Below are 20547 nucleotides of genomic sequence, written 5' to 3' on the forward strand. Positions count from 1 at the left end.
GCGCCAAAAACCTATTGACCACTAGTGGGTGCATGGTATTGTTGTTTCTGGCTCATTAACATATTTTGTGGCACACCTTGTAAGAGGCTATATTTGTTGCACCAATTTATCTCTTATGTGGTTATAGTGCACCATCAAATAACATGTATAGGGGACAGGATGTGGCAGCAAATCTTTAAATGGTTTAACATTTTGCCATGTCCTTTTGGTCTGTTTTGCCCTGTAGTTGTCGTCAGTTTGGAAGCCTTTTGTTTAGGCCTCTAGAAGTGCAAGTGATATAAAACACCAAATATGAATTAATGTGCTGTAATGTGTTTTAACACTTTACCTAGCAGCCAATCTGCTTGCACCAATCCCTTTCCATACCCAATTCCGATTACAGTAGCATTTACTTTTTTTACAGTATAGTACAGTCAATTTGATGGTATTGTACTGTGTGTCATTACACAGTGCTTGCTTTGATACTGTATGTATTATACAGCGGGTGTACTGTAATGTAAAATACATAACTGTACTTGCCACTGAGCTGCCTGTAAATTACTGTCAAATTCATGGCAGTCCCTTTACATTGTAGGGACCACAACTCTCCTGTCACCAGGAGCTGGTAAGACTATTGGGTATTCAGACACGCAATACACTATGCCTCATGCAACTAACTACCCATGCACTCATACCATCAAATAGTCTACTCAAAGGACCGTGTCACCAGCCTCTGTCTTAGATTGCTCAGTCAAATTGACAGTATAAATAGGTGCGTTTCCCCACTAACAATCGTTTGGTTAAAGGATAAAGAACGTTCATGAAATAAATCAAATCAAATCAAATCAAATCAAATTTTATTTGTCACATACACATGGTTAGCAGATGTTAATGCGAGTGTAGCGAAATGCTTGTGCTTCTAGTTCCGACAATGCAGTGATAACCAACAAGTAATCTAACTAACAATTCTAAAACTACTGTCTTATACACAGTGTAAGGGGATAAAGAATATGTACATAAGGATATATGAGTGAGTGATGGTACAGAGCAGCATACAGTAGATGGTATCGAGTACAGTATATACATATGAGATGAGTATGTAGACAAAGTAAACAAAGTGGCATAGTTAAAGTGGCTAGTGATACATGTATTACATAAGGATGCAGTCGATGATGTAGAGTACAGTATATACGTATGCATATGAGATGAATAATGTAGGGTAAGTAACATTATATAAGGTAGCATTGTTTAAAGTGGCTAGTGATATATTTACATCATTTCCCATCAATTCCCATTATTAAAGTGGCTGGAGTTGGGTCAGTGTCAATGACAGTGTGTTGGCAGCAGCCACTCAATGGTGGCTGTTTAACAGTCTGATAGCCTTGAGATAGAAGCTGTTTTTCAGTCTCTCAGTCCCAGCTTTGATGCACCTGTACTGACCTCGCCTTCTGGATGATAGCGGGGTGAACAGGCAGTGGTTCGGGTGGTTGATGTCCTTGATGATCTTTATGGCCTTCCTGTAACATCGGGTGGTGTAGGTGTCCTGGAGGGCAGGTAGTTTGCCCCCGGTGATGCGTTGTGCAGACCTCACTACCCTCTGGAGAGCCTTACGGTTGAGGGCGGAGCAGTTGCCGTACCAGGCGGTGATACAGCCCGCCAGGATGCTCCCATGGATTGTACTAGTTCAAAATCATAGCTCAGAAGATTTGCAAGTCCCTATAGTTCAACCTTGTAGGCCTACGATTGGATGGGATGTTATTTGGTCAATGTTTGGTCAATATGGCTGACCACTGCCACTCCCTCTGTAGTTTACTTGTAAATGAATCCTTAAATATTTGGCTGGTGCAGCTGTCTAGACTTGTGCTTAATGTGCTTAATGTCCCTTGAATGACCAGATAAAACCAACCCGTCTTGATAAGTGATCCAATATCACCAACATATTATCACCACCAACAACGTTTTTAGTGGGTTTTATTTTCAAAATATTGTTATATCAGTGTGTGTGTCTGTGTGTGTGTGTGTGTGTGTGTGTGTGTGTGTGTGTGTGTGTGTGTGTGTGTGTGTGTGTGTGTGTGCGCGCGAGAGGGAGAGTTTTATTCACGCTTTATTCATGTTAACCTGCCTTAAAGTGTGTAAAGCAATATTATCCACAGACAAAACCACACACTACCGGCGCCATGCATTCAGCACACGGAATGACCCTGTCATCTCTTCACATTCAAGGTAAAATGAATACTGCAATTCGGAGAGTTAATGTCAAGTGATGCTTAACGATGACAAAATTTGCTATCAAACGCATCACTGTAGGCCAATGTGACAGATTGAATCAACAAGAAATATTATATGCAATGAAGTGTCAGCAAACATGAACATGATCGTTTATGTAACGTATTGTCATATTATTAACATTGTATAGCCTATGCTAACTGGACATCGGGTCATCGCGCGACAACCGGTCAAAATTCACTATAATATTTCACGAATATGGTGCTGATAATGGTAGCTTGTCGTGTTGCTCAAACATTCCCTTCCGGTGTTGTAGATCGCTACAACAAAGAACAACGGACAACGGACGATTTCTGTTCATCAAATCAATTCCAAATGATCAAATCAGCGACGATAAATTATGTATATTCATTCACTCCATATAGTCTAAATAAAGCGTCCACGACTTCGCACAAACATTCTGTCAAGTCAATATTTTGATGACGGGGCCAACCCTGCCGCTCTGACTGCACACAAGACAGTACTATCTTACGGACAAAGCAACTGAGACTGGCTACTTTTCCTTTGCAGGGTCCCACAGACCGAGTGATCGCACTAGTTCTAATGATGTTGACATATTCACACAATATTGACTGAGGCAGTGGTTTTTCACAGCAGCATTTGAGTTTCCAAACACCTTTTTATAAGTCTAAAGTCTGTCCCCTCCACCCGACCTGTTAAAACCACGCCTACGAAGCCACACAATTGGTCCAAAAGCGTGAAAGAGCCAATCAACAGAGCCCAGCTTCTCGTAACATGCAACACATCCATACAGTTTGAAGCCTATGGGGCACAGAAGCGCTAGGAATATCTTGGTGCTGGGACCTTACCACCTCTCTGCCGTCAAACGACTCCTTTCTCTGCATAAGTCTTTACTGAAATGTGTGTGTGCGTGAAAGAGAGACGAAGAAATAGTGTGCGTGCGTGTGAGGGTGCATGTCTGGAACAAGTAAAGACAGAGGAATTATTCCGCGCTATCGAAATATTTCAACACATCGCTTTTGCAGGAGGACTGAAGCCAATGAAAGCGAATTCATTTGAAGAGGAATGCCGATATTGTAGCCTAGACAACAGCAAGAAAATAAGGCAGCAGTCAATTAAAGCGTAGTTACTCACCCGTGTTGGTTTAATTCGAAAATTGTTCGCAAGACAACGCATAGCAAAGTGCTCAACGCCCGCCAATCTTGGAAGAAAATATTTATCTCAACACAATTGAAGACTAATGGAGTGCATTTGTTCATTTCTCATTGCAGACACTTTGTTGGAACTCATAGAACGACAGTAAAGATAATTCATACCATCCAGCCGAACACAAGTGGATGCTTATTTCTGCAGTGGTGACAGTGGACTTCTCAAGACTTCTCAATTTGAGACAGTTTTGCTCGTCAAGAAATCTGCATAGACTGACTATAGTATTCAACTAAATAAATCCATATATTTGGTACCTGCCTGGACTTGGATGAGCTTCCTGATGAGAGATCCAGTCATACAAGGAACGAGTATGGCATACCATCCGTTTTTACCTCACCGGGGTCCGGAATTTGCCATGAGTGCAATGTTGGGTCACCATCCTCCATTTTTCCCGGCCCTGGCGCTACCTCACAACGGCTCCCTCTCTCTCCCGGGCGCCCTGGGGAAGCCTATCATGGACCAGTTGATGGGCGCCGCCGAGTCCGGCCTCCACTTCTCTTCGCTGGGGCACCAGGCAGCCGCAGCTCATCTGAGGCCTCTGAAGACTCTGGAGCCTGAAGAAGAGGTCGAAGACGATCCGAAAGTTCACCTGGAAGCAAAGGAACTTTGGGAAACGTTCCACAAGCGAGGCACTGAAATGGTTATCACGAAATCCGGAAGGTGAGCTCAACTTTGATGTGTTCGAATAAGACATATTTGTGTTCTGCAGTCGAAATACATCAGTATGCATCTTGTTATTATGGAGATCATTCTGATCATCAATACGATGGCATGCCTCTCGAGTGAATTGATTTAATGATGGGTGCTTGGAACTGGACCTCCGCGAATGGTGGCCAACGTTTTGATTTCAAACTAGGGTGGTTATAGGCTACCTGTAGGCTACTGAATAGAATAGCCTAACTTTGTCCTATCGACAGAATCTGTATGGCCACATTGCATGGTCATGTAATCTCAACACGAGATAAAATAAAACCCAACCCAAACTATAAAAATATACAACACAAAAGGCTGTTACATTTTAACTTCTTATGACACAATACAACTGTGAGCAATTCTAAAATGTACTCTATAAAACAATTTGTCCACGTTTGTAAATCTAAAATCAGCCCACAATACTAGGCTATGAAACGGAAACATGTATGTCTATATGCCTATTATACCAAAGTGTAATAACAAATGTTATTATCACAACAAACAAATAGTAGGCCGTACAAATACATTTACACAATGCATGCTGCACATATTATGCGATTTTTAAAAATTATTTCTAGGTGGCAGATATTTGTGGGTGTTTTATGTTCTCGCACAGCCTCTGTTAGATTAATAATTTCTTCATGCACTAAATCGTATGGCTGACGCATATACGTAAAGGCTTACAAGTAAATGTAAAATATGTAATATTTGAGTATTCGCCGTGTTACATTTTCATTATCATAACCAGTATAATAGCAATGTAAAGATAGCTGCTCCATATGTATGTATGAACATAGGTTAACAATATTCAGTCACACTGTTTTTAAGTGATTTTCTCATTCCATTTCACAGGCGAATGTTCCCTCCGTTCAAAGTGAGATGCACAGGCTTGGACAAGAAAGCAAAGTACATTCTGTTGATGGATATTGTTGCAGCCGATGACTGCAGGTATAAATTTCACAACTCGCGTTGGATGGTGGCAGGGAAGGCCGACCCCGAAATGCCAAAGAGGATGTACATTCACCCGGACAGTCCGGCTACTGGCGAGCAGTGGATGTCAAAAGTGGTCAATTTTCACAAACTCAAGCTAACGAATAACATCTCCGACAAGCATGGATTTGTAAGTTCATCTAATGTATGTTTTTTTCTTATTTGCATGCTTCTCGACATTTTTAGCATGTATTATTGTTAGCATGATTGTTATTAGTATTATCAGAGGTATTATTATTAGTAGCCTAATATTAATAAGCCCGTTAACGTTGCCTCTCTGTGGTCATATGGAGTCCAGGGCTGAAAAGGCTTCACCAAAATATACAGGCCTAAATTCAATTGAATAGGTTTGTGTCCATCATGAATGAGGTTTTAATATTTTCACTGCAACATGTTTCTCCAACTTTTTCCCCAACTGCTTCGGCCTATATAAATGAGAACTTTCCAATACAGCCCATTGCATCAATTAGGCTAGGCCTGAACTACGATTGAGTAAGCTACAAAAATGGCTAATCTTCATCAAAAGTTAGAAATCCGTGTGTGCTTATCTTTTTTTAAATCCAGAATTCTTTCCTGTTCCAGACCATCCTGAATTCCATGCACAAATATCAGCCCAGATTTCATATCGTGAGAGCCAACGACATTCTCAAACTGCCCTATAGCACGTTCAGGACTTACGTTTTCCCAGAAACGGATTTCATTGCTGTAACTGCCTATCAAAATGACAAGGTAGGCAGAAACACACTTTATTCGTTTATTTTCATGAAATTGTTGAATGTTTATTTTTCATCCATTTTTAGTCAAACAGTTTACATAGCCAATGCTAGCACTGCGCCATTTGCCATCATAAAATATGAAAGATTTGTTTCATCTTGTTTGAGTGTTGGGCTTACAAGCTATCGTGTTAGATAAATGTAAACCTCATCTCATGCCGTGTTTCCTACAAAAGCAATTGGGTCAGAATTCTCAGGAATGTATGTAATACATAATACTTCATTATATTTAATCACATGGAAAGGATTTGGCAACGACCCAGTGTGTGTGTGTGTGTGTGTGTGTGTGTGTGTGTGTGTGTGTGTGTGTGTGTGTGTGTGTGTGTGTGTGTGTGTGTGTTTGCGAGACATTCGGAGAATGGGGGAGGTAGAGTGTGAGAAAGAGAAAGAGAGGGGAACAGAATGTGCAGTTACTCAGAGAAAATAGCATTTTGATTTTAACAGGCTGCGCTGGTGGTAACATTTAATTCCACATGTGATACACCGCTAATCAAAATCATCTCTTATGTTGGCTCTTTGATATAAGGGAGAAATGTTAACTAAGTGTTACCTCTGGGCACTTGGGTCAAGCAAAAATGCAGTTAATGTTTGGCAGCCACATGAGTTGAGGAATATTGTCAATCGTGCCAAAATGTGCACTTGGGAGGGGTGGAAAGCGAGAGGAAGTGAGTGGGGGGAAATAATGTGCTCTTGCGAGGTTGACATTCAGTATGCATTGCACGTGTGTGTGTGTGCATGTGCGTGCGTGCATGTGCGTGCGTGCGTGCGTGCGTGCGTGTGTGTGTGTGTGTGTGTGTGTGTGTGTGTGTGTGTGTGTGTGTGTGTGTGTGTGTGTGTGTGTGTGTGTGTGTGTGGAAAATAAAATGGTCTCTAATAGCATCAGACCTTAAGCTCATCACTAGTTTGAGAATCAATTATCAAGGAATTTCCAACCATTCAGATGGTGGCTCAAATATGCAATTTCTAAATTAAAAAAATGATTGCACTGAGATGCAGAAACAATTAAGGTTAACTGTTGAACTTTAAGAATAGAAATCGAGGATAAATGTCACTAAATTTACCCACTTCTACAAACATTTATTATATATTTAATTAGGCAAGTCAGTTAAGAACAAATGCTTATTTACAATGATACAATGACGGCCTAGTGGGTTAACTGCCTTGTTCAGGGGTAGAACGACAGATTTGACCTTGTCAGCTCGGGGATTCGATCTCGTAACCTTTCGGTTACTGGCCCAACGCCCAACCACTAGGCTACCGGCAGCTACCTACAAATATTTATAACTTTGATTTATTTCAGATTACACAATTGAAAATCGACCATAATCCCTTTGCCAAAGGATTCCGTGACACTGGCAATGGAAGACGAGAGAAGAGGTAAGGAGAATTTTAAACTATTCCCTAACTGCGCAACAAACATTTTACGATTTCTGATGTCGGATTTTATAGAAGCAATGGCTGACAGTGATCTTAGTGAATTCCAAAAAGCGGTACGACTGTCTTTGCAATTGCACAACCCCTTCAACCTAAAAGTATGCTATGTAAGTTCACGTTTTATTAATGAGTTGGCAGTGGTAATAGACATAGCTTATCATGTTGTATTTACGTTGTTATGGTTCTACGAGTGCAGAGGTCTAAAGAGCAAAATACAATGTTGAAACTCCTACTTTAGAAATAGTGTGGAGTTATTGATAGTTAGCTCTTCAAAAGCTTTTCTTTATCGTTTTGACAACATAATACAAGAAAATGGTTTGGGTGGTGGGTTATTAGTGGTCTACAGTGGGTTTGAATAGCTTGATTTATTCGAACAGACATATATATTGATTTATAAAATGCATCTGGATAATCTGCACTCAAAATGAACTGCATGCCTGTGAATTTGCCTATACGCAAAGACTGTACATAGCAAGCCATGTCCTATGCCTTGAATAAATGATCCGTTTTCTTATAGATCGTTTTTTTTTATTACACAATAATAGTAGTGATGACCAATAACCTGTCTGTATAATGTAGGAAACAGCTGGCCCTGCAGTCAATTCGCTCATATGAGGAGCAGCAGAAAAAAGAGAACGGAACATCCGACGACTCCTCCGGCGAGCAGGCCTCATTAAAATGTTTCGACCAGGCCTCGTCTCCCGCAGTGTCTACCGTGGGGCCTCCCAACCTGAAAGGTAATGGAGCCCACAGCCTCTGCTTGGGTTAAGATTCAGAACTAGGCCTACACGTTCCGCATCCCACAGACCCACATAGCATAGACACCTACAATAACCTATGCTTGTAAAAAAAACAATGAATTCAGTTGGATGTCTTTGGATATCAGTAGACTTATTTTGTTGAATAATTGCACGACAAATTATATAATTTTGTCCAGCACCAACATTAACATACAAACTATGTAGCCTAACTTTTATGTAGGCTCATTCTTGTAATTCCCATTCACATGATGGGTCTCTCCTGCTAAGCATTTAGCAAAAAAAATGAATCATACAACTGCCAGAATGATATACTGGATATAGATATATATATTTTTTTTTTTATAAAATAAACTTTCGAGATGTAGGCGTAGTCAGTTAACTGAATGACAAAAATCGTTAGAATTGTGAAAACATGCCATCGGTTAAAATGAGGAAAATTTGAAGGACTTGATCATATGCTGAAGGTTAATTTAAAACTAAAAATACATCTGTAGCCTATGGATTTCAATGTATCTCAATACATTATGATCACAAGCCTACGTAGCTTAAAGCATTAGGCCTAGTCCTTCTTACCTTGATTAGCGTACAGTATCCTACAGATAATTACATCTCATTGACAGCGCAAATTACGATCCTCCAAACGAGCATGGATTAAAATCTTGGCATATTTATTTATATGAGACATAATTTTGACGATACTGATTATATATCTAGTTGTACATTTTTATTTTCATTTTTTTATTAATATGGCATCGAAAGTCATGAAGAAAATGTAATACAGTTGGCTATATGAGAATTTAGGAGAATAAAACCAAAAACTAAATGAATCCTGATTAACTTTGATCATAATTTCTCATGTATCACTAACTTTTGACTCATTCCTGATAGATTTCTGCGAGAGTGATGAAGACAGCGACGATGAAAGCAATGGAAACCTAAAGGATGGGCCGGACTCCGGTAAGATCTCAACCACTACGGAGGATGGGAAGGATCGTGGGGCAAGCCAGACTAAAGGCCATCAATTTGGTGGCAGTGATTCTAACGGCCAGTCTCGGGAAAGCGCCCGGAGGACTGAGAAAAGCCAAGCGGACTCACGACAGAGCCCCATCACGGTGATCTCCAGCACGACTCGGTCCGGAGAAGACTTCAAGAGTCCAAGCCGGGACCAGCCCAAAGCGGACGAGTGCAGGTCTTTAAGCAAGGAGAACTATATGCCTTTGACTGTTCAAACTGAAAGCAGTCCGCACTTAAGCCAGAGTCACATGCATCATTTTGGATTTCCACCGGGTTTCGCGGGACAGCAGTTTTTCAATCACTTGGGAGGTGCGCATCCCTTTCTTTTGCACCCCAGTCAGTTCAACATGGGAGGCGCGTTCTCGAATATGGCCGCGGGCATGGGCCCCTTACTGGCAGCGGTGTCCTCTGCAGGGGTTAGTACCATGGACACGGCCAGTATGGCGTCACCCTCGCAAAGCCTGACGGGAGCTCATGGACTGCCTTTTCATCTGCAGCAACATGTCTTGGCATCACAGGTAAAACCTGTTTTATTACCACCAGCAGTACATTAATGCCTGTGTAAAACACATGCTATGTGCTCCTGAGTTTTTCGTTACATTTTGACGCATATACTGGACTGTAGCCTATTTCATCTTAGGTGTCCTTGTCCCCATTACTTTATGTGGAAATGTCAACATGGTGTAGAAGAAAAATAGTATTATTTCCATTTAGTTTTAATAGCCTAGTTTATTCCTTATAGTGTTCAAAACCACAACAGGGGCGAGCATAGCCTATTGTAGACAGTTGTGTTATAGCCTAAATAATAACCGAATGTGTTTTATAGGGACTCAAGTTTTTTTTAGATTTTTAGGAAGGTGTGGATATTATTTGTCTCAATTGTTTACAGCATATGTTGGGATTTAGGCAGAGACCACCTAGGCCTTACAACAAAAGTTTTAGGCTAAGTGTTGATATGAACTCATTAATTAAGTCTGTGCTTTAGAGGAACATGGCGAATGAGATGTGCTTAGTTCTTCACTGGTTCGGGGAGGGAAAACAACTTCTCCTAAATACATAACAGATTTGCTGTTTCCATCTAGTTTCAAAACACGTGTTGCAGAAATAGTTTCTTTTAAATTGCTATTTTATGAGCAACATCATATATAAAGAATGTTTATTTGCATTCACAATTCATTAACTATTTGCAAAGCTACACAAAACCCGATATCACATAGTGGTGGGTCTAGATATCACTTAACACAAAAAAAAATTAAAATATTTTGTCAATTTGATTCTCGTAATGTTTTCATGGTTTTACGCGTGGATAGCGTTATATATTCCATATTTAAGGCTAAATTCAAGAAAATGTATTGGTAATGGGTTTACACCCATCTATGTATAAAATCAGTACGCATAGACACAGAAAAGCATAATCATGAAAATCGCTTTATTAGAACGTGTCTGCTGGATTCATTATTCACACTCAGTCACTACATGACCTCAATTCAATATATAGGCCTACATAGACAGTGTACATTGTGAACAATTTAAGTGTCCATTGTGAACAATTTAAATGTAGCATATTTTTCCTGTTTTGCTGTGTTATTATGGTGACTAGCGCCTGTTAAATTTGTGCATAGTTCTATTCATATCATTCCCATCCTCTCTCCCCAGGGCCTGGCCATGTCTCCATTTGGGGGCCTGTTCCCTTACCCTTACACGTACATGGCAGCAGCCGCGGCAGCCAACTCCGCAGCCTCCTCTGTTCACCGACACCCCTTCCTGAACGCAGTGCGCCCCCGTCTCAGGTACAGCCCATACTCCATCCCTATGAGCGTTCCGGACAGCAGTCTGCTCACCACAGCCATCCCCTCCATGGCGAGCAGTGCGGCGGAGCTGAAAGGGGACGGCATGGCCACGAGCCCCGTCTCCGCCACCCTGGACTCCACCTCGGAGGTCACCAGCAGGTCATCCGGCTCGGTCTCCCTGTCCCCAAAAATGTGCTCTGGGAAAGATTCCATGAACGAGTTGCAGAGCATTCAGCGTTTGGTCAGCGGACTTGATTCCATACAGGACAGGTCACGAAGCGTGTCCCCGTAGATGTTAATGTTGTTGTTTTTGTTGTTGTTGTTGTTGTGATGATCATATAAGGACGATGAGGATGAGTATGACGACACCCTTCTAGCGAATGCGGGTTTAGAAAACTGACCTATTGAACAGTTTAGATTTTGAAATGCACTTTGGTTAAATACACATCTCATATGTATATTTCTCTTTTGTTAAATTAAACAACACTTTTGAAAATTTCCTGTTATTTGAATACCATACAAGTATTGAAACTGAAAGGTTGGCATGGATAATACTCACAGATCTTTGATAAGTTGCTGCTGTGTGATGTCCTATGTATACGTTTGTTTTACGTCGAGTTGCTGAGGTAACGAAATTTGTTTGATTTAATGTGCACTCTGAATTGGTTATAATTATTTGAATTCACTTCTCTTTATCTTATAAAGACTGCTGTGTTTGATGTATTAACTGCATAACTATTTGAAGCATATCATTATGCTTATCGGGGGTAGGTGACACTTTGCATGCCCTACAAAACGCTACATGTCTCTTTTATGACTGTCAGTTTGTTGTTATGATTTATTTTCACGACCAAATTCAAATTATACGAATAAGGCTAAAGGAATGCTTCAGGCTGATCTTAAAACCAATCTGGAGGAGAGAGAAAAAAATTGCTCCCTCTCTTTTTTTCTAAGGAATCAATCAATTGGTCTTCGGTTATTGATTTTACGAACGAATGTCTCTGTGTGTCAAATTATAAACGCAGGATTATGCTGCGAAAATCCATATGCTGGCACTTGTTTGAAGTATGCCAAAACAGAACCGAGGTTATAAACTTCATGTGCGAGTGGTTGAGACTGTCCTAATTTCGCATGCCGAATCCAACATAAGTATTCAACTGGCAAAGGGAATCTGAAATACAATTGAAAAGGTAATATTGATTATAAATGTAAATAGTGATATATACAAATATTTATGTAATTATTTCATATTGATATTGATATTGCGTGTAAATACAACGGAGTAGTTTGATTTTAGGGATCTGTCCTTAATTTATTGTCGATACCTGTGTAAAGATAGTTCGTAGGCTATTACCCTTGTTTTTCCATCTGCATTTTATATCCCCCTGAATACGGATTTACCTGTACCTCAAATATCCACAGAGCTAGTTGTTTTAGCGGACACACATGTGCCATTGTACCTCTAGCCTACCTGTTGTCTCTGTGTGTTAAGTGCTACTGTTCAGACGAATGACAGCGAGAGCACACATCAACACCTTTTGAAAAGAAAAAAAAACATTCGTCTAGGTGTGTGTCAAATTGGACGAATTTTCTGTTTAAAAATGCTTTGCGGCCTGATAGTAAAAATGCTGCATCTTATTGAAATATGAAGGTTCCTTTTGTGTTTCTAAAGTTGTCATTGGGTTATGTTGTATTCGGTTTTTGTCTAGTTTACAACACCAACGATGTGTTCTTGAAAGTGTCAATAAAATAGTAAAATGCAGTCTCGATACGCTTCCATGTGTCCGTTTCTTTAGGCCTACATGCTATTATTTAAACCATGATGTAAATTCTGTGGATAAATACAAAGTGATGTAATTGCTCAAACTAAATTTGTGTTGCTCCTTCTCTATCATGCAGTCTGGCATAGCCAGTCTTTCTCTTTCCACACTTTGTTCACTTTAGCATTTAGGGATAGAGGCGTCGAGACAATGATCAAAGAGTTGAGAAATGTTATTAAGATAACCTGAGAGAAGGCACTGGGATACTCTCAACCTCAGCTATGATACCTGGAATTCCTTCCTGGACGCAAGACCGCGCCAGAGCGAGTCATTGTGCGCGTGTGTTTTATGGGCCTGCTGAGTAGCCTATTGACTAATTGTTTATTTCGGCCAACGTGAACCCTAAATAATGTAAAATAACTTGATTGCGCTCTCCATTGCGCCTAGAATCATGAGTTTATTAACTTCATATCTTTATTTGTAAATTGTATGGTTAATAAGTAACGACAGTGGCGCTAGGGAATATGAGTAAACATGACACAGAATCTCAATTGCTCTGTCTATTGCTCACCTGGCGCCTTCGATATCTTACTGGATTTTATTGCACGGAAGGCGGCAGTGCGTCTGCAATAGGCTAATGTTGAACAGGATTCTTACGTTGATATGCAAGACGTAACGCCACCTAGTGAACACTACACAAACTACACAACTACATGACAAAGTACTGCAGGATGATTACTTTGAACAGTGTCAATGCTATTGGGGATCATTGGGACGTCCAACCTAACCGTAACTCTACCCTTAACATAACGTTAACCCTTACCTTAAACATTTTTTATTTCAACTTCAGTGGGGGGTAGAGACGTCCCAAGGACCTCGGATAGCACTGACCTTTTGTATACTGTGGACTCTGACCTGATGAAGCCTACCTTGGTGTACGGTGACGATATTATTCAACCAGATATGGAACATTGGAGTGGAGAATAGTTACGGCAACCTTTTTGACACCTGAGATTAACCAGACCATTGCTAGATGTGTGGTTTTCTGGAAATGGAGAGAGAATGGGCACAACCAAAACAAATACAACACAACAGGCCTACAAGAATGGAGAATTGGCACATTAAAGTAATTACAGTGTGTTTATAGTAATCATATATAATATAAAATATGTCACACTTAATGCTTTGCTTATGCCTTTGACCGTAGAAAATTAGAGGAGAGGAAGAATGTCGGCCTACTGCGCTTTTTACGCATGCGTCATGCTTAATTTGTCATTCATTTAGAAGCCTCCAAACATCTAATTCATGTTACGCCTACCTCGCTTCGTTTCATTGTCTAATATCGGTCAGACACTGAATCGATTGCAGTGTTAGGTTCTACATTTGGATTTTGGACCTATATTTCGAGAAATCGGACAAAGGTGAAAGCCTAGGAGGTGCATTTCACAAAATGATATAGGCAACTGCAGTATCCACCCCGACTTAATAACCCTATTTTTGTCATTCCCTCTCACTTCTCTCTCTCTCTCTCTCTCTCTCTCTCTCTCTCTCTCTCTCACTCTCTCTCAAACACAAACACACACAGAGAGAAATAGGTGTTTTTATTTTCAATATTAGGCGCATGCAGTGCAAATAGTAGCATAATCTTCCACAGCAAAGTAGAAGTGTGCCAAACATCTATTCATGTGGATCCATTGTATTTATTCGAGGCAATTGACCTGGGATATCATTTTCAATTCTCTGCGAATGGGGTCAGACCTTGGGAGAGTATCCTTTACAATAACAGCTCCATTACTCAAGCACCTGACAGCTTGGGCGAAGTTCTCCCGTGTCCTTGTTAACACCATTTCCATCACAGCGCGCATGCGACTTTGCTCCAATAAGCACCTGCTCGACGCGCTTAGCACGCGGTACTGGTTGCTCATACTATAGCGCGTTTTAGGACAATGTCATTACAGTTGATTCATACATAGTACCCATATATTGTGTATGTTGTGCTTTGTCAGTATGTCTTATGTTGTCTATATTTCTGACTGTCATGTATGCTATGTCATACGGCGCAAGACAATAAAATATGAAATACTTTTCTATAGCTAGGTCTATGTGATACTGGTCAACGGGATTGAGATGTCCAGTGCCCCAGAGACCTACAAAATAACCAGGTGTTTCACAGGCCCACAGTCTGATATTAGTTTCAGTCAGTGTAAACTAGGCTATAGTGCTGAGATTAGAGTTTGAGTGTTTTAAAACGCATGCCACAGTTTTATGCCGCCACTCAGTGGCTATGCAATAAGACTTTGGTATTACATCAAGTCAATGATTTACAAGTCAATTACGTGTATTTATTAAAAAAGGATGTATTCTCAATTAAAAAGTAATTAAAATCGAGTGAAAAAATACAAATTACGTGAAATTATTTATCGATTAACATATAGGCCTACATCTATTGATAGTTGTTGCTATACTAATTTCATGACAGAATCACACACTTTTTATGGTGTCTGTCTCCCTCATCAGGTAGAACTGGGATTTACCATAATACTATGGCTTTATTTTGATCATGATTTAAGCATGTAGCACTGGATTGGCCTTAGTAAACCACATACAACACTAACGAGTCATGGTCATCTTGTGTTCAGAGTAATAACAGCTGGTATCACTGTCCCTAATGCATATCATTAAAGTTATGTGGCCTAACATTGATAGTTAAACCTACACAACTGCTATAAAACATCCTACAACATTAAACAATGAGAATCACACATTTTGTACTCAAAGATTACATTTGAGAACTGAGTTTTAACACTGTAATAAATATTTTTGAATGATACATTTAAGAACTGATTTTTACACTGTAATATATATTTTGAATTATACTTTTGTGTTTCTTTTTTTGTGCTTGTACGAATGAAAACGATATATTTTGCAATCTCAAGGAAGTTTATTTAAAGTTATGAATTTTTCTCTGTACATTAAGTAAACATAGTACAAACCACATGTGCACATATTGTTTCCAATGATTCCTTTAATGTTTACTGGTTGCCTGCCGTAAACAATAACCATCTTTATGGCATTGCTGATAGATGATTCACACTTGTGCACAGAGACAAAACAAGGGTGAATAGTAATAAACAATGTTCCCTTAATTTTTTTGCAGCACTAAGTAAATTTCAGGTCTGCTGAGCTCATACTTGAACTTTTTGAAAATGATGTGCAAGTTCCAGGGTGAGTTTACTGTGAACACTGAGGCTGTACCTGCTTTAAGTTACAGTTTTAACAGTGGCCATGTAGGCTACTGTGGCTATTTGATCATAATGTCAGCCTACCAGAGTGGCCTACCATCAAAAACGATGGAGAAAATGCCTCCCATAACATTTCAACATGGAAATAGCTGTTCTATCATTCAGCCTACAGTAGCAGCCAATGTGGTGTTCAATGTAAGCCTACATTCCATGAGACTTTGGGGGTGAGGGGGGCATGCAGGGCTTGACATTAACCTGTTTATCCACTTGTCCTTCAGACAAGGAGGTGACTGGAAATGTTGTTGTGTTGTTTGATGCAAGAAACCACTTTACAAAATAAAATGTTTTTTATTCACATGCCACTATTACAGATAATCAGACAAATTATGCTACCCTCTGACTATTGCCTAGCTTATTCAAACCTGTCTCAAAATACAACACTGCCCCTTTAAGACAAAAATAAGCTTTTTACCTGACTGGCTTTTCATAGATGTCTAGAAATGTATACATTTTGTGCTCTTGTAGGAAGCAATCACTCCCTTATTGCTGACTACAAATGATTTATATCTGGACTAATAACTCACTAACTAGCAAAGGATATAAACAAAATGTGCACATAGGGCTACATGCATCTCTCGCTTTGATCTCAAAACAACAGCATCTACTAAACACAGTCCAGATCAAAGTAAATGGCAAAGATCCATATATGGCAATGGTCTATTTAAGCAATAAGGCACGAGGGGGTGTGGTATATTGCCAATATACCACGGCTAAGGGCTGTACTTACACACGACCCAACATGGATTGCCTGGATACAGCCCTTAGCCGTGGTATAGCCATGTACCACAAACTCCCGGAGGTGCCTTATTACTATTATAAACTGGTTACCAATGTAATTAGAGCAGTAAAAATAAATGTTTTGTCATACCCGTGGTATCAAATCAAATTTATTTATATAGCCCTTCGTACATCAGCTGATATCTCAAAGTGCTGTACAGAAACCCAGCCTAAAACCCCAAACAGCAAGCAATGCAGGTGTAGAAGCACAGTGGCTAGGAAAGACTCCCTAGAAAGGCCAAAACCTAGGAAGAAACCTAGAGAGGACCCAGGCTATGTGGGGTGGCCAGTCCTCTTCTGGCTGTGCCAGGTGGAGATTATAACAGAACATGGCCAAGATGTTCAAATGTTCATAAATGACCCGCATGGTCAAATAATAATAAGGCAGAACAGTTGAAACTGGAGCAGCAGCATGGCCAGGTGGACTGGGGACAGCAAGGAGTCATCATGTCAAGTAGTCCTGAGGCATGGTCCTAGGGCTCAGGTCCTCCGAGAGAGAGAAAGAAAGAGAGAATTAGAGAGAGCACACTTAAATTCACACAGGACACCGAATAGGACAGGAGAAGTACTCCAGATATAACAAACTGACCCCAGCCCCCCGACACATAAACTACTGCAGCATAAATACTGGAGGCTGAGACAGGAGGGGTCAGGAGACACTGTGGCCCCATCCGAGGACACCCCCGGACAGGGCCAAACAGGAAGGATATAACCCCATCCACTTTGCCAAAGCACAGCCCCCACACCACTAGAGGGATATCTTCAACCACCAACTTACCATCCTGAGACAAGGCTGAGTATAGCCCACAAAGATCTCCGCCACAGCACAACCCAAGGGGGGGAGGGGGCGCCAACCCAGACAGGATGACCACATCAGTGAATCAACCCACTCAGGTGACGCACCCCCTCCAGGGACGGTATGAGAGAGCCCCAGTAAGCCAGTGACTCAGCCCCTGTAATAGGGTTAGAGGCAGAGAATCCCAGTGGAAAGAGGGGAACCGGCCAGGCAGAGACAGCAAGGGGGGTTCATTGCTCCAGAGCCTTTCCGTTCACCTTCCCACTCCTGGGCCAGACTACACTCAATCATATGACCCACTGAAGAGATGAGTCTTCAGTAAGGACTTAAAGGTTGAGACCGAGTTTGCGTCTCTGACATGGGTAGGCAGACCGTTCCATAAAAATTGAGCTCTATAGGAGAAAGCCCTGCCTCCAGCTGTTTGCTTAGAAATTCTAGGGACAATTAGGAGGCCTGCGTCTTGTGACCGTAGCGTACGTGTAGGTATGTACGGCAGGACCAAATCAGAGAGATAGGTAGGAGCAAGCCCATGTAATGCTTTGTAGGTTAGCAGTAAAACTTTGAAATCAGCCCTTGCTTTGACAGGAAGCCAGTGTAGGGAGGCTAGCACTGGAGTAATATGATCACATTTTTTGGTTCTAGTCAGGATTCTAGCAGCCGTATTTAGCACTAACTGAAGTTTATTTAGTGCTTTATCCGGGTAGCCGGAACGTAGAGCATTGCAGTAGTCTAACCTAGAAGTGACAAAAGCATGGATTAATTTTTCATTTTTGGACAGAAAGTTTCTGATTTTTGCAATGTACCGTAGATGGAAAAAAGCGGTCCTTGAAATGGTCTTGATAGGTTCTTCAAAAGAGAGATCAGGGTCCAGAGTAACGCGAGGTCCTTCACAGTTTTATTTGAGACAACTGTACAACCATTAAGATTAATTGTCAGATTCAACAGAAGATCTCTTTGTTTCTTGGGACCTAGAACAAGCATCTCTGTTTTGTCCTAGTTTAAAAGTAGAACGTTTGCAGCCATCCACTTCCTTATGTCTGAAACACATGCTTCTAGCGAGGGCAATTTTGGGGCTTCACCATGTTTCATTGAAATGTACAGCTGTGTGTCATCCGCATAGCAGTGAAAGTTAACATTATGTTTTTTAATGACATCCCCAAGAGGTAAAATATATAGTGAAAACAATAGTGGTCCTAAAACGGAACCTTGAGGAACACCGAAATTTACAGTTGATTTGTCAGAGGACAAACCATTCACAGAGACAAACTGATATCTTTCCGACAGATAAGATCTAAACCAGGCCAGAACTTGTCCGTGTAGACCAATTTGGGTTTCCAATTTCTCCAAAGGAATGTGGTGATCGATGGTATCAAAAGCAGCACTAAGGTCTAGGAGCACGAGGACAGATGCAGAGCCTCGGTCTGATGCCATTAAAAGGTCATTTACCACCTTCACAAGTGCAGTCTCAGTGCTATGATGGGGTCTAAAACCAGACTGAAGCATTTCGTATACATTGTTTGTCTTCAGGAAGGCAGTGAGTTGCTGCGCAACAGCCTTTTCTAAAATATTTGAGAGGAATGGAAGATTCGATATCGGCCGATAGTTTTTTTATATTTTCTGGGTCAAGGTTTGGCTTTTTCAAGAGAGGCTTTATTACTGCCACTTTTTGTGAGTTTGGTACACATCCGGTGGATAGAGAGCTGTTTATTATGTTCAAAATAGGAGGGCCAAGCACAGGAAGCAGCTCTTTCAGTAGTTTAGTTGGAATAGGGTCCAGTATGCAGCTTGAAGGTTTAGAGGCCATGATTATTTTCATCATTGTGTCAAGTGATATAGTACTAAAACACTTGAGCGTGTGTCTCTTGATCCTAGGTCCTGGCAGAGTTATGCAGACTCAGGACAACTGAGCTTTGAAGGAATACGCAGATTTAAAGAGGAGTCCGTAATTTGCTTTCTAATAATCATGATCTTTTCCTCAAAGAAGTTCATGAATTTATCACTGCTAAAGTGAAAGCCATCCTCTCTTGGGGAATGCTGCTTTTTAGTTAGCTTTGCGACAGTATCAAAAAGGAATTTCGGATTGTTCTTATTTTCCTCAATTAAGTTAGAAAAATAGGATGATCGAGCAGCAGTAAGGGCTCTTCGGTACTGCATGGTACTGTCTTTCCAAGCTAGTCGGAAGACTTCCAGTTTGGTGTGGCGCCATTTCCGTTCCAATTTTCTGGAAGCTTGCTTCAGAGCTCGGGTATTTTCTGTGTACCAGGGAGCTAGTTTCTTATGAGAAATGTTTTTAGTTTTTAGGGGTGCAACTGCATCTAGGGTATTGCGCAAGGTTAAATTGAGTTCCTCAGTTAGGTGGTTAACTGATTTTTGTCCTCTGGCGTCCTTGGGTAGACAGAGGGAATCTGGAAGGACATCAAGGAATCTTTGTGTTGTGAATTTATAGCACAACTTTTGATGTTCCTTGGTTGGGGTCTGAGCAGTTTATTTGTTGCAATTGCAAACGTAATAAAATGGTGGTCCGAAAGTCCAGGATTATGAGGAAAAACATTAAGATCCACAAAATGTATTCCATGGGACAAAACTAGGTCCAGAGTATGACTGTGACAGTGAGTGGGTCCAGAGATATGTTGGACAAAACCCACTGAGTCGATGATGGCTCCGAAAGCCTTTTGGAGTGGGTCTGTGGACTTCCATGAATATTAAAGTCACCAAAGATTAGAATATTATCTGCTATGACTACAAGGTCCGATAGGAATTCAGGGAACTCAATGAGGAACGCTGTATATGGCCCAGGAGGCCTGTAAACAGTAGCTATAAAAAGTGATTGAGTAGGCTGCATAGATTTCATGACTAGAAGCTCAAAAGACGAAAATGTATTTTTTTTTTTGTAAATTCAAATTTGCTATCGTAAATGTTAGCAACACCTCCGCCTTTGCGGGATGCACGGGGGATATGGTCACTAGTGTAGCCAGGAGGTGAGGCCTCATTTAACACAGTAAATTCATCAGGCTTAAGCCAT

The 20547-nt window shown here is 40.8% G+C and overlaps 1 protein-coding gene across 5 annotated transcripts; it reads left to right on the forward strand.

Moving 5' to 3' along the window:
- Positions 1-1215: 1215 nt before the first annotated feature.
- LOC115122629 (T-box transcription factor TBX3-like) lies at positions 1216-12657 on the forward strand. Of its 5 annotated transcripts, XM_029651854.2 has the most exons (8): positions 1216-2202; positions 3498-4095; positions 4981-5263; positions 5683-5847; positions 7192-7268; positions 7905-8062; positions 8975-9618; positions 10757-12657. In XM_029651854.2, exons 2-8 carry the CDS (start codon positions 3704-3706, stop codon positions 11180-11182), a joined length of 2145 nt encoding a protein of 714 aa, XP_029507714.1. In that variant the 5' UTR covers positions 1216-2202; positions 3498-3703; the 3' UTR covers positions 11183-12657. The 5 variants fall into 5 exon arrangements, with proteins under 5 accessions (XP_029507714.1, XP_064873538.1, XP_029507732.1 ...); XM_065017466.1 differs by lacking the exon at positions 1216-2202 and having other exon boundaries at positions 2758-4095; XM_029651872.2 differs by lacking the exon at positions 1216-2202 and having other exon boundaries at positions 2758-4095; positions 5701-5847.
- Positions 12658-20547: the final 7890 nt, after the last annotated feature.

Source organism: Oncorhynchus nerka, linkage group LG4 (assembly GCF_034236695.1).
Source record: "Oncorhynchus nerka isolate Pitt River linkage group LG4, Oner_Uvic_2.0, whole genome shotgun sequence".
NCBI classification, from domain to species: Eukaryota; Metazoa; Chordata; class Actinopteri; order Salmoniformes; family Salmonidae; genus Oncorhynchus; species Oncorhynchus nerka.

Bases quoted from the DNA above. Each gene is read 5' to 3' on its own strand.
- LOC115122629 (XM_029651854.2), top strand. From the start codon at position 3,704: ATGAGCTTCCTGATGAGAGATCCAGTCATACAAGGAACGAGTATGGCA. The intron at 7,269-7,904 runs GTAAGGAGAATT...TGTATAATGTAG, and splicing joins AATGGAAGACGAGAGAAGAG to GAAACAGCTGGCCCTGCAGT. The intron at 9,619-10,756 runs GTAAAACCTGTT...CTCTCTCCCCAG, and splicing joins AACATGTCTTGGCATCACAG to GGCCTGGCCATGTCTCCATT.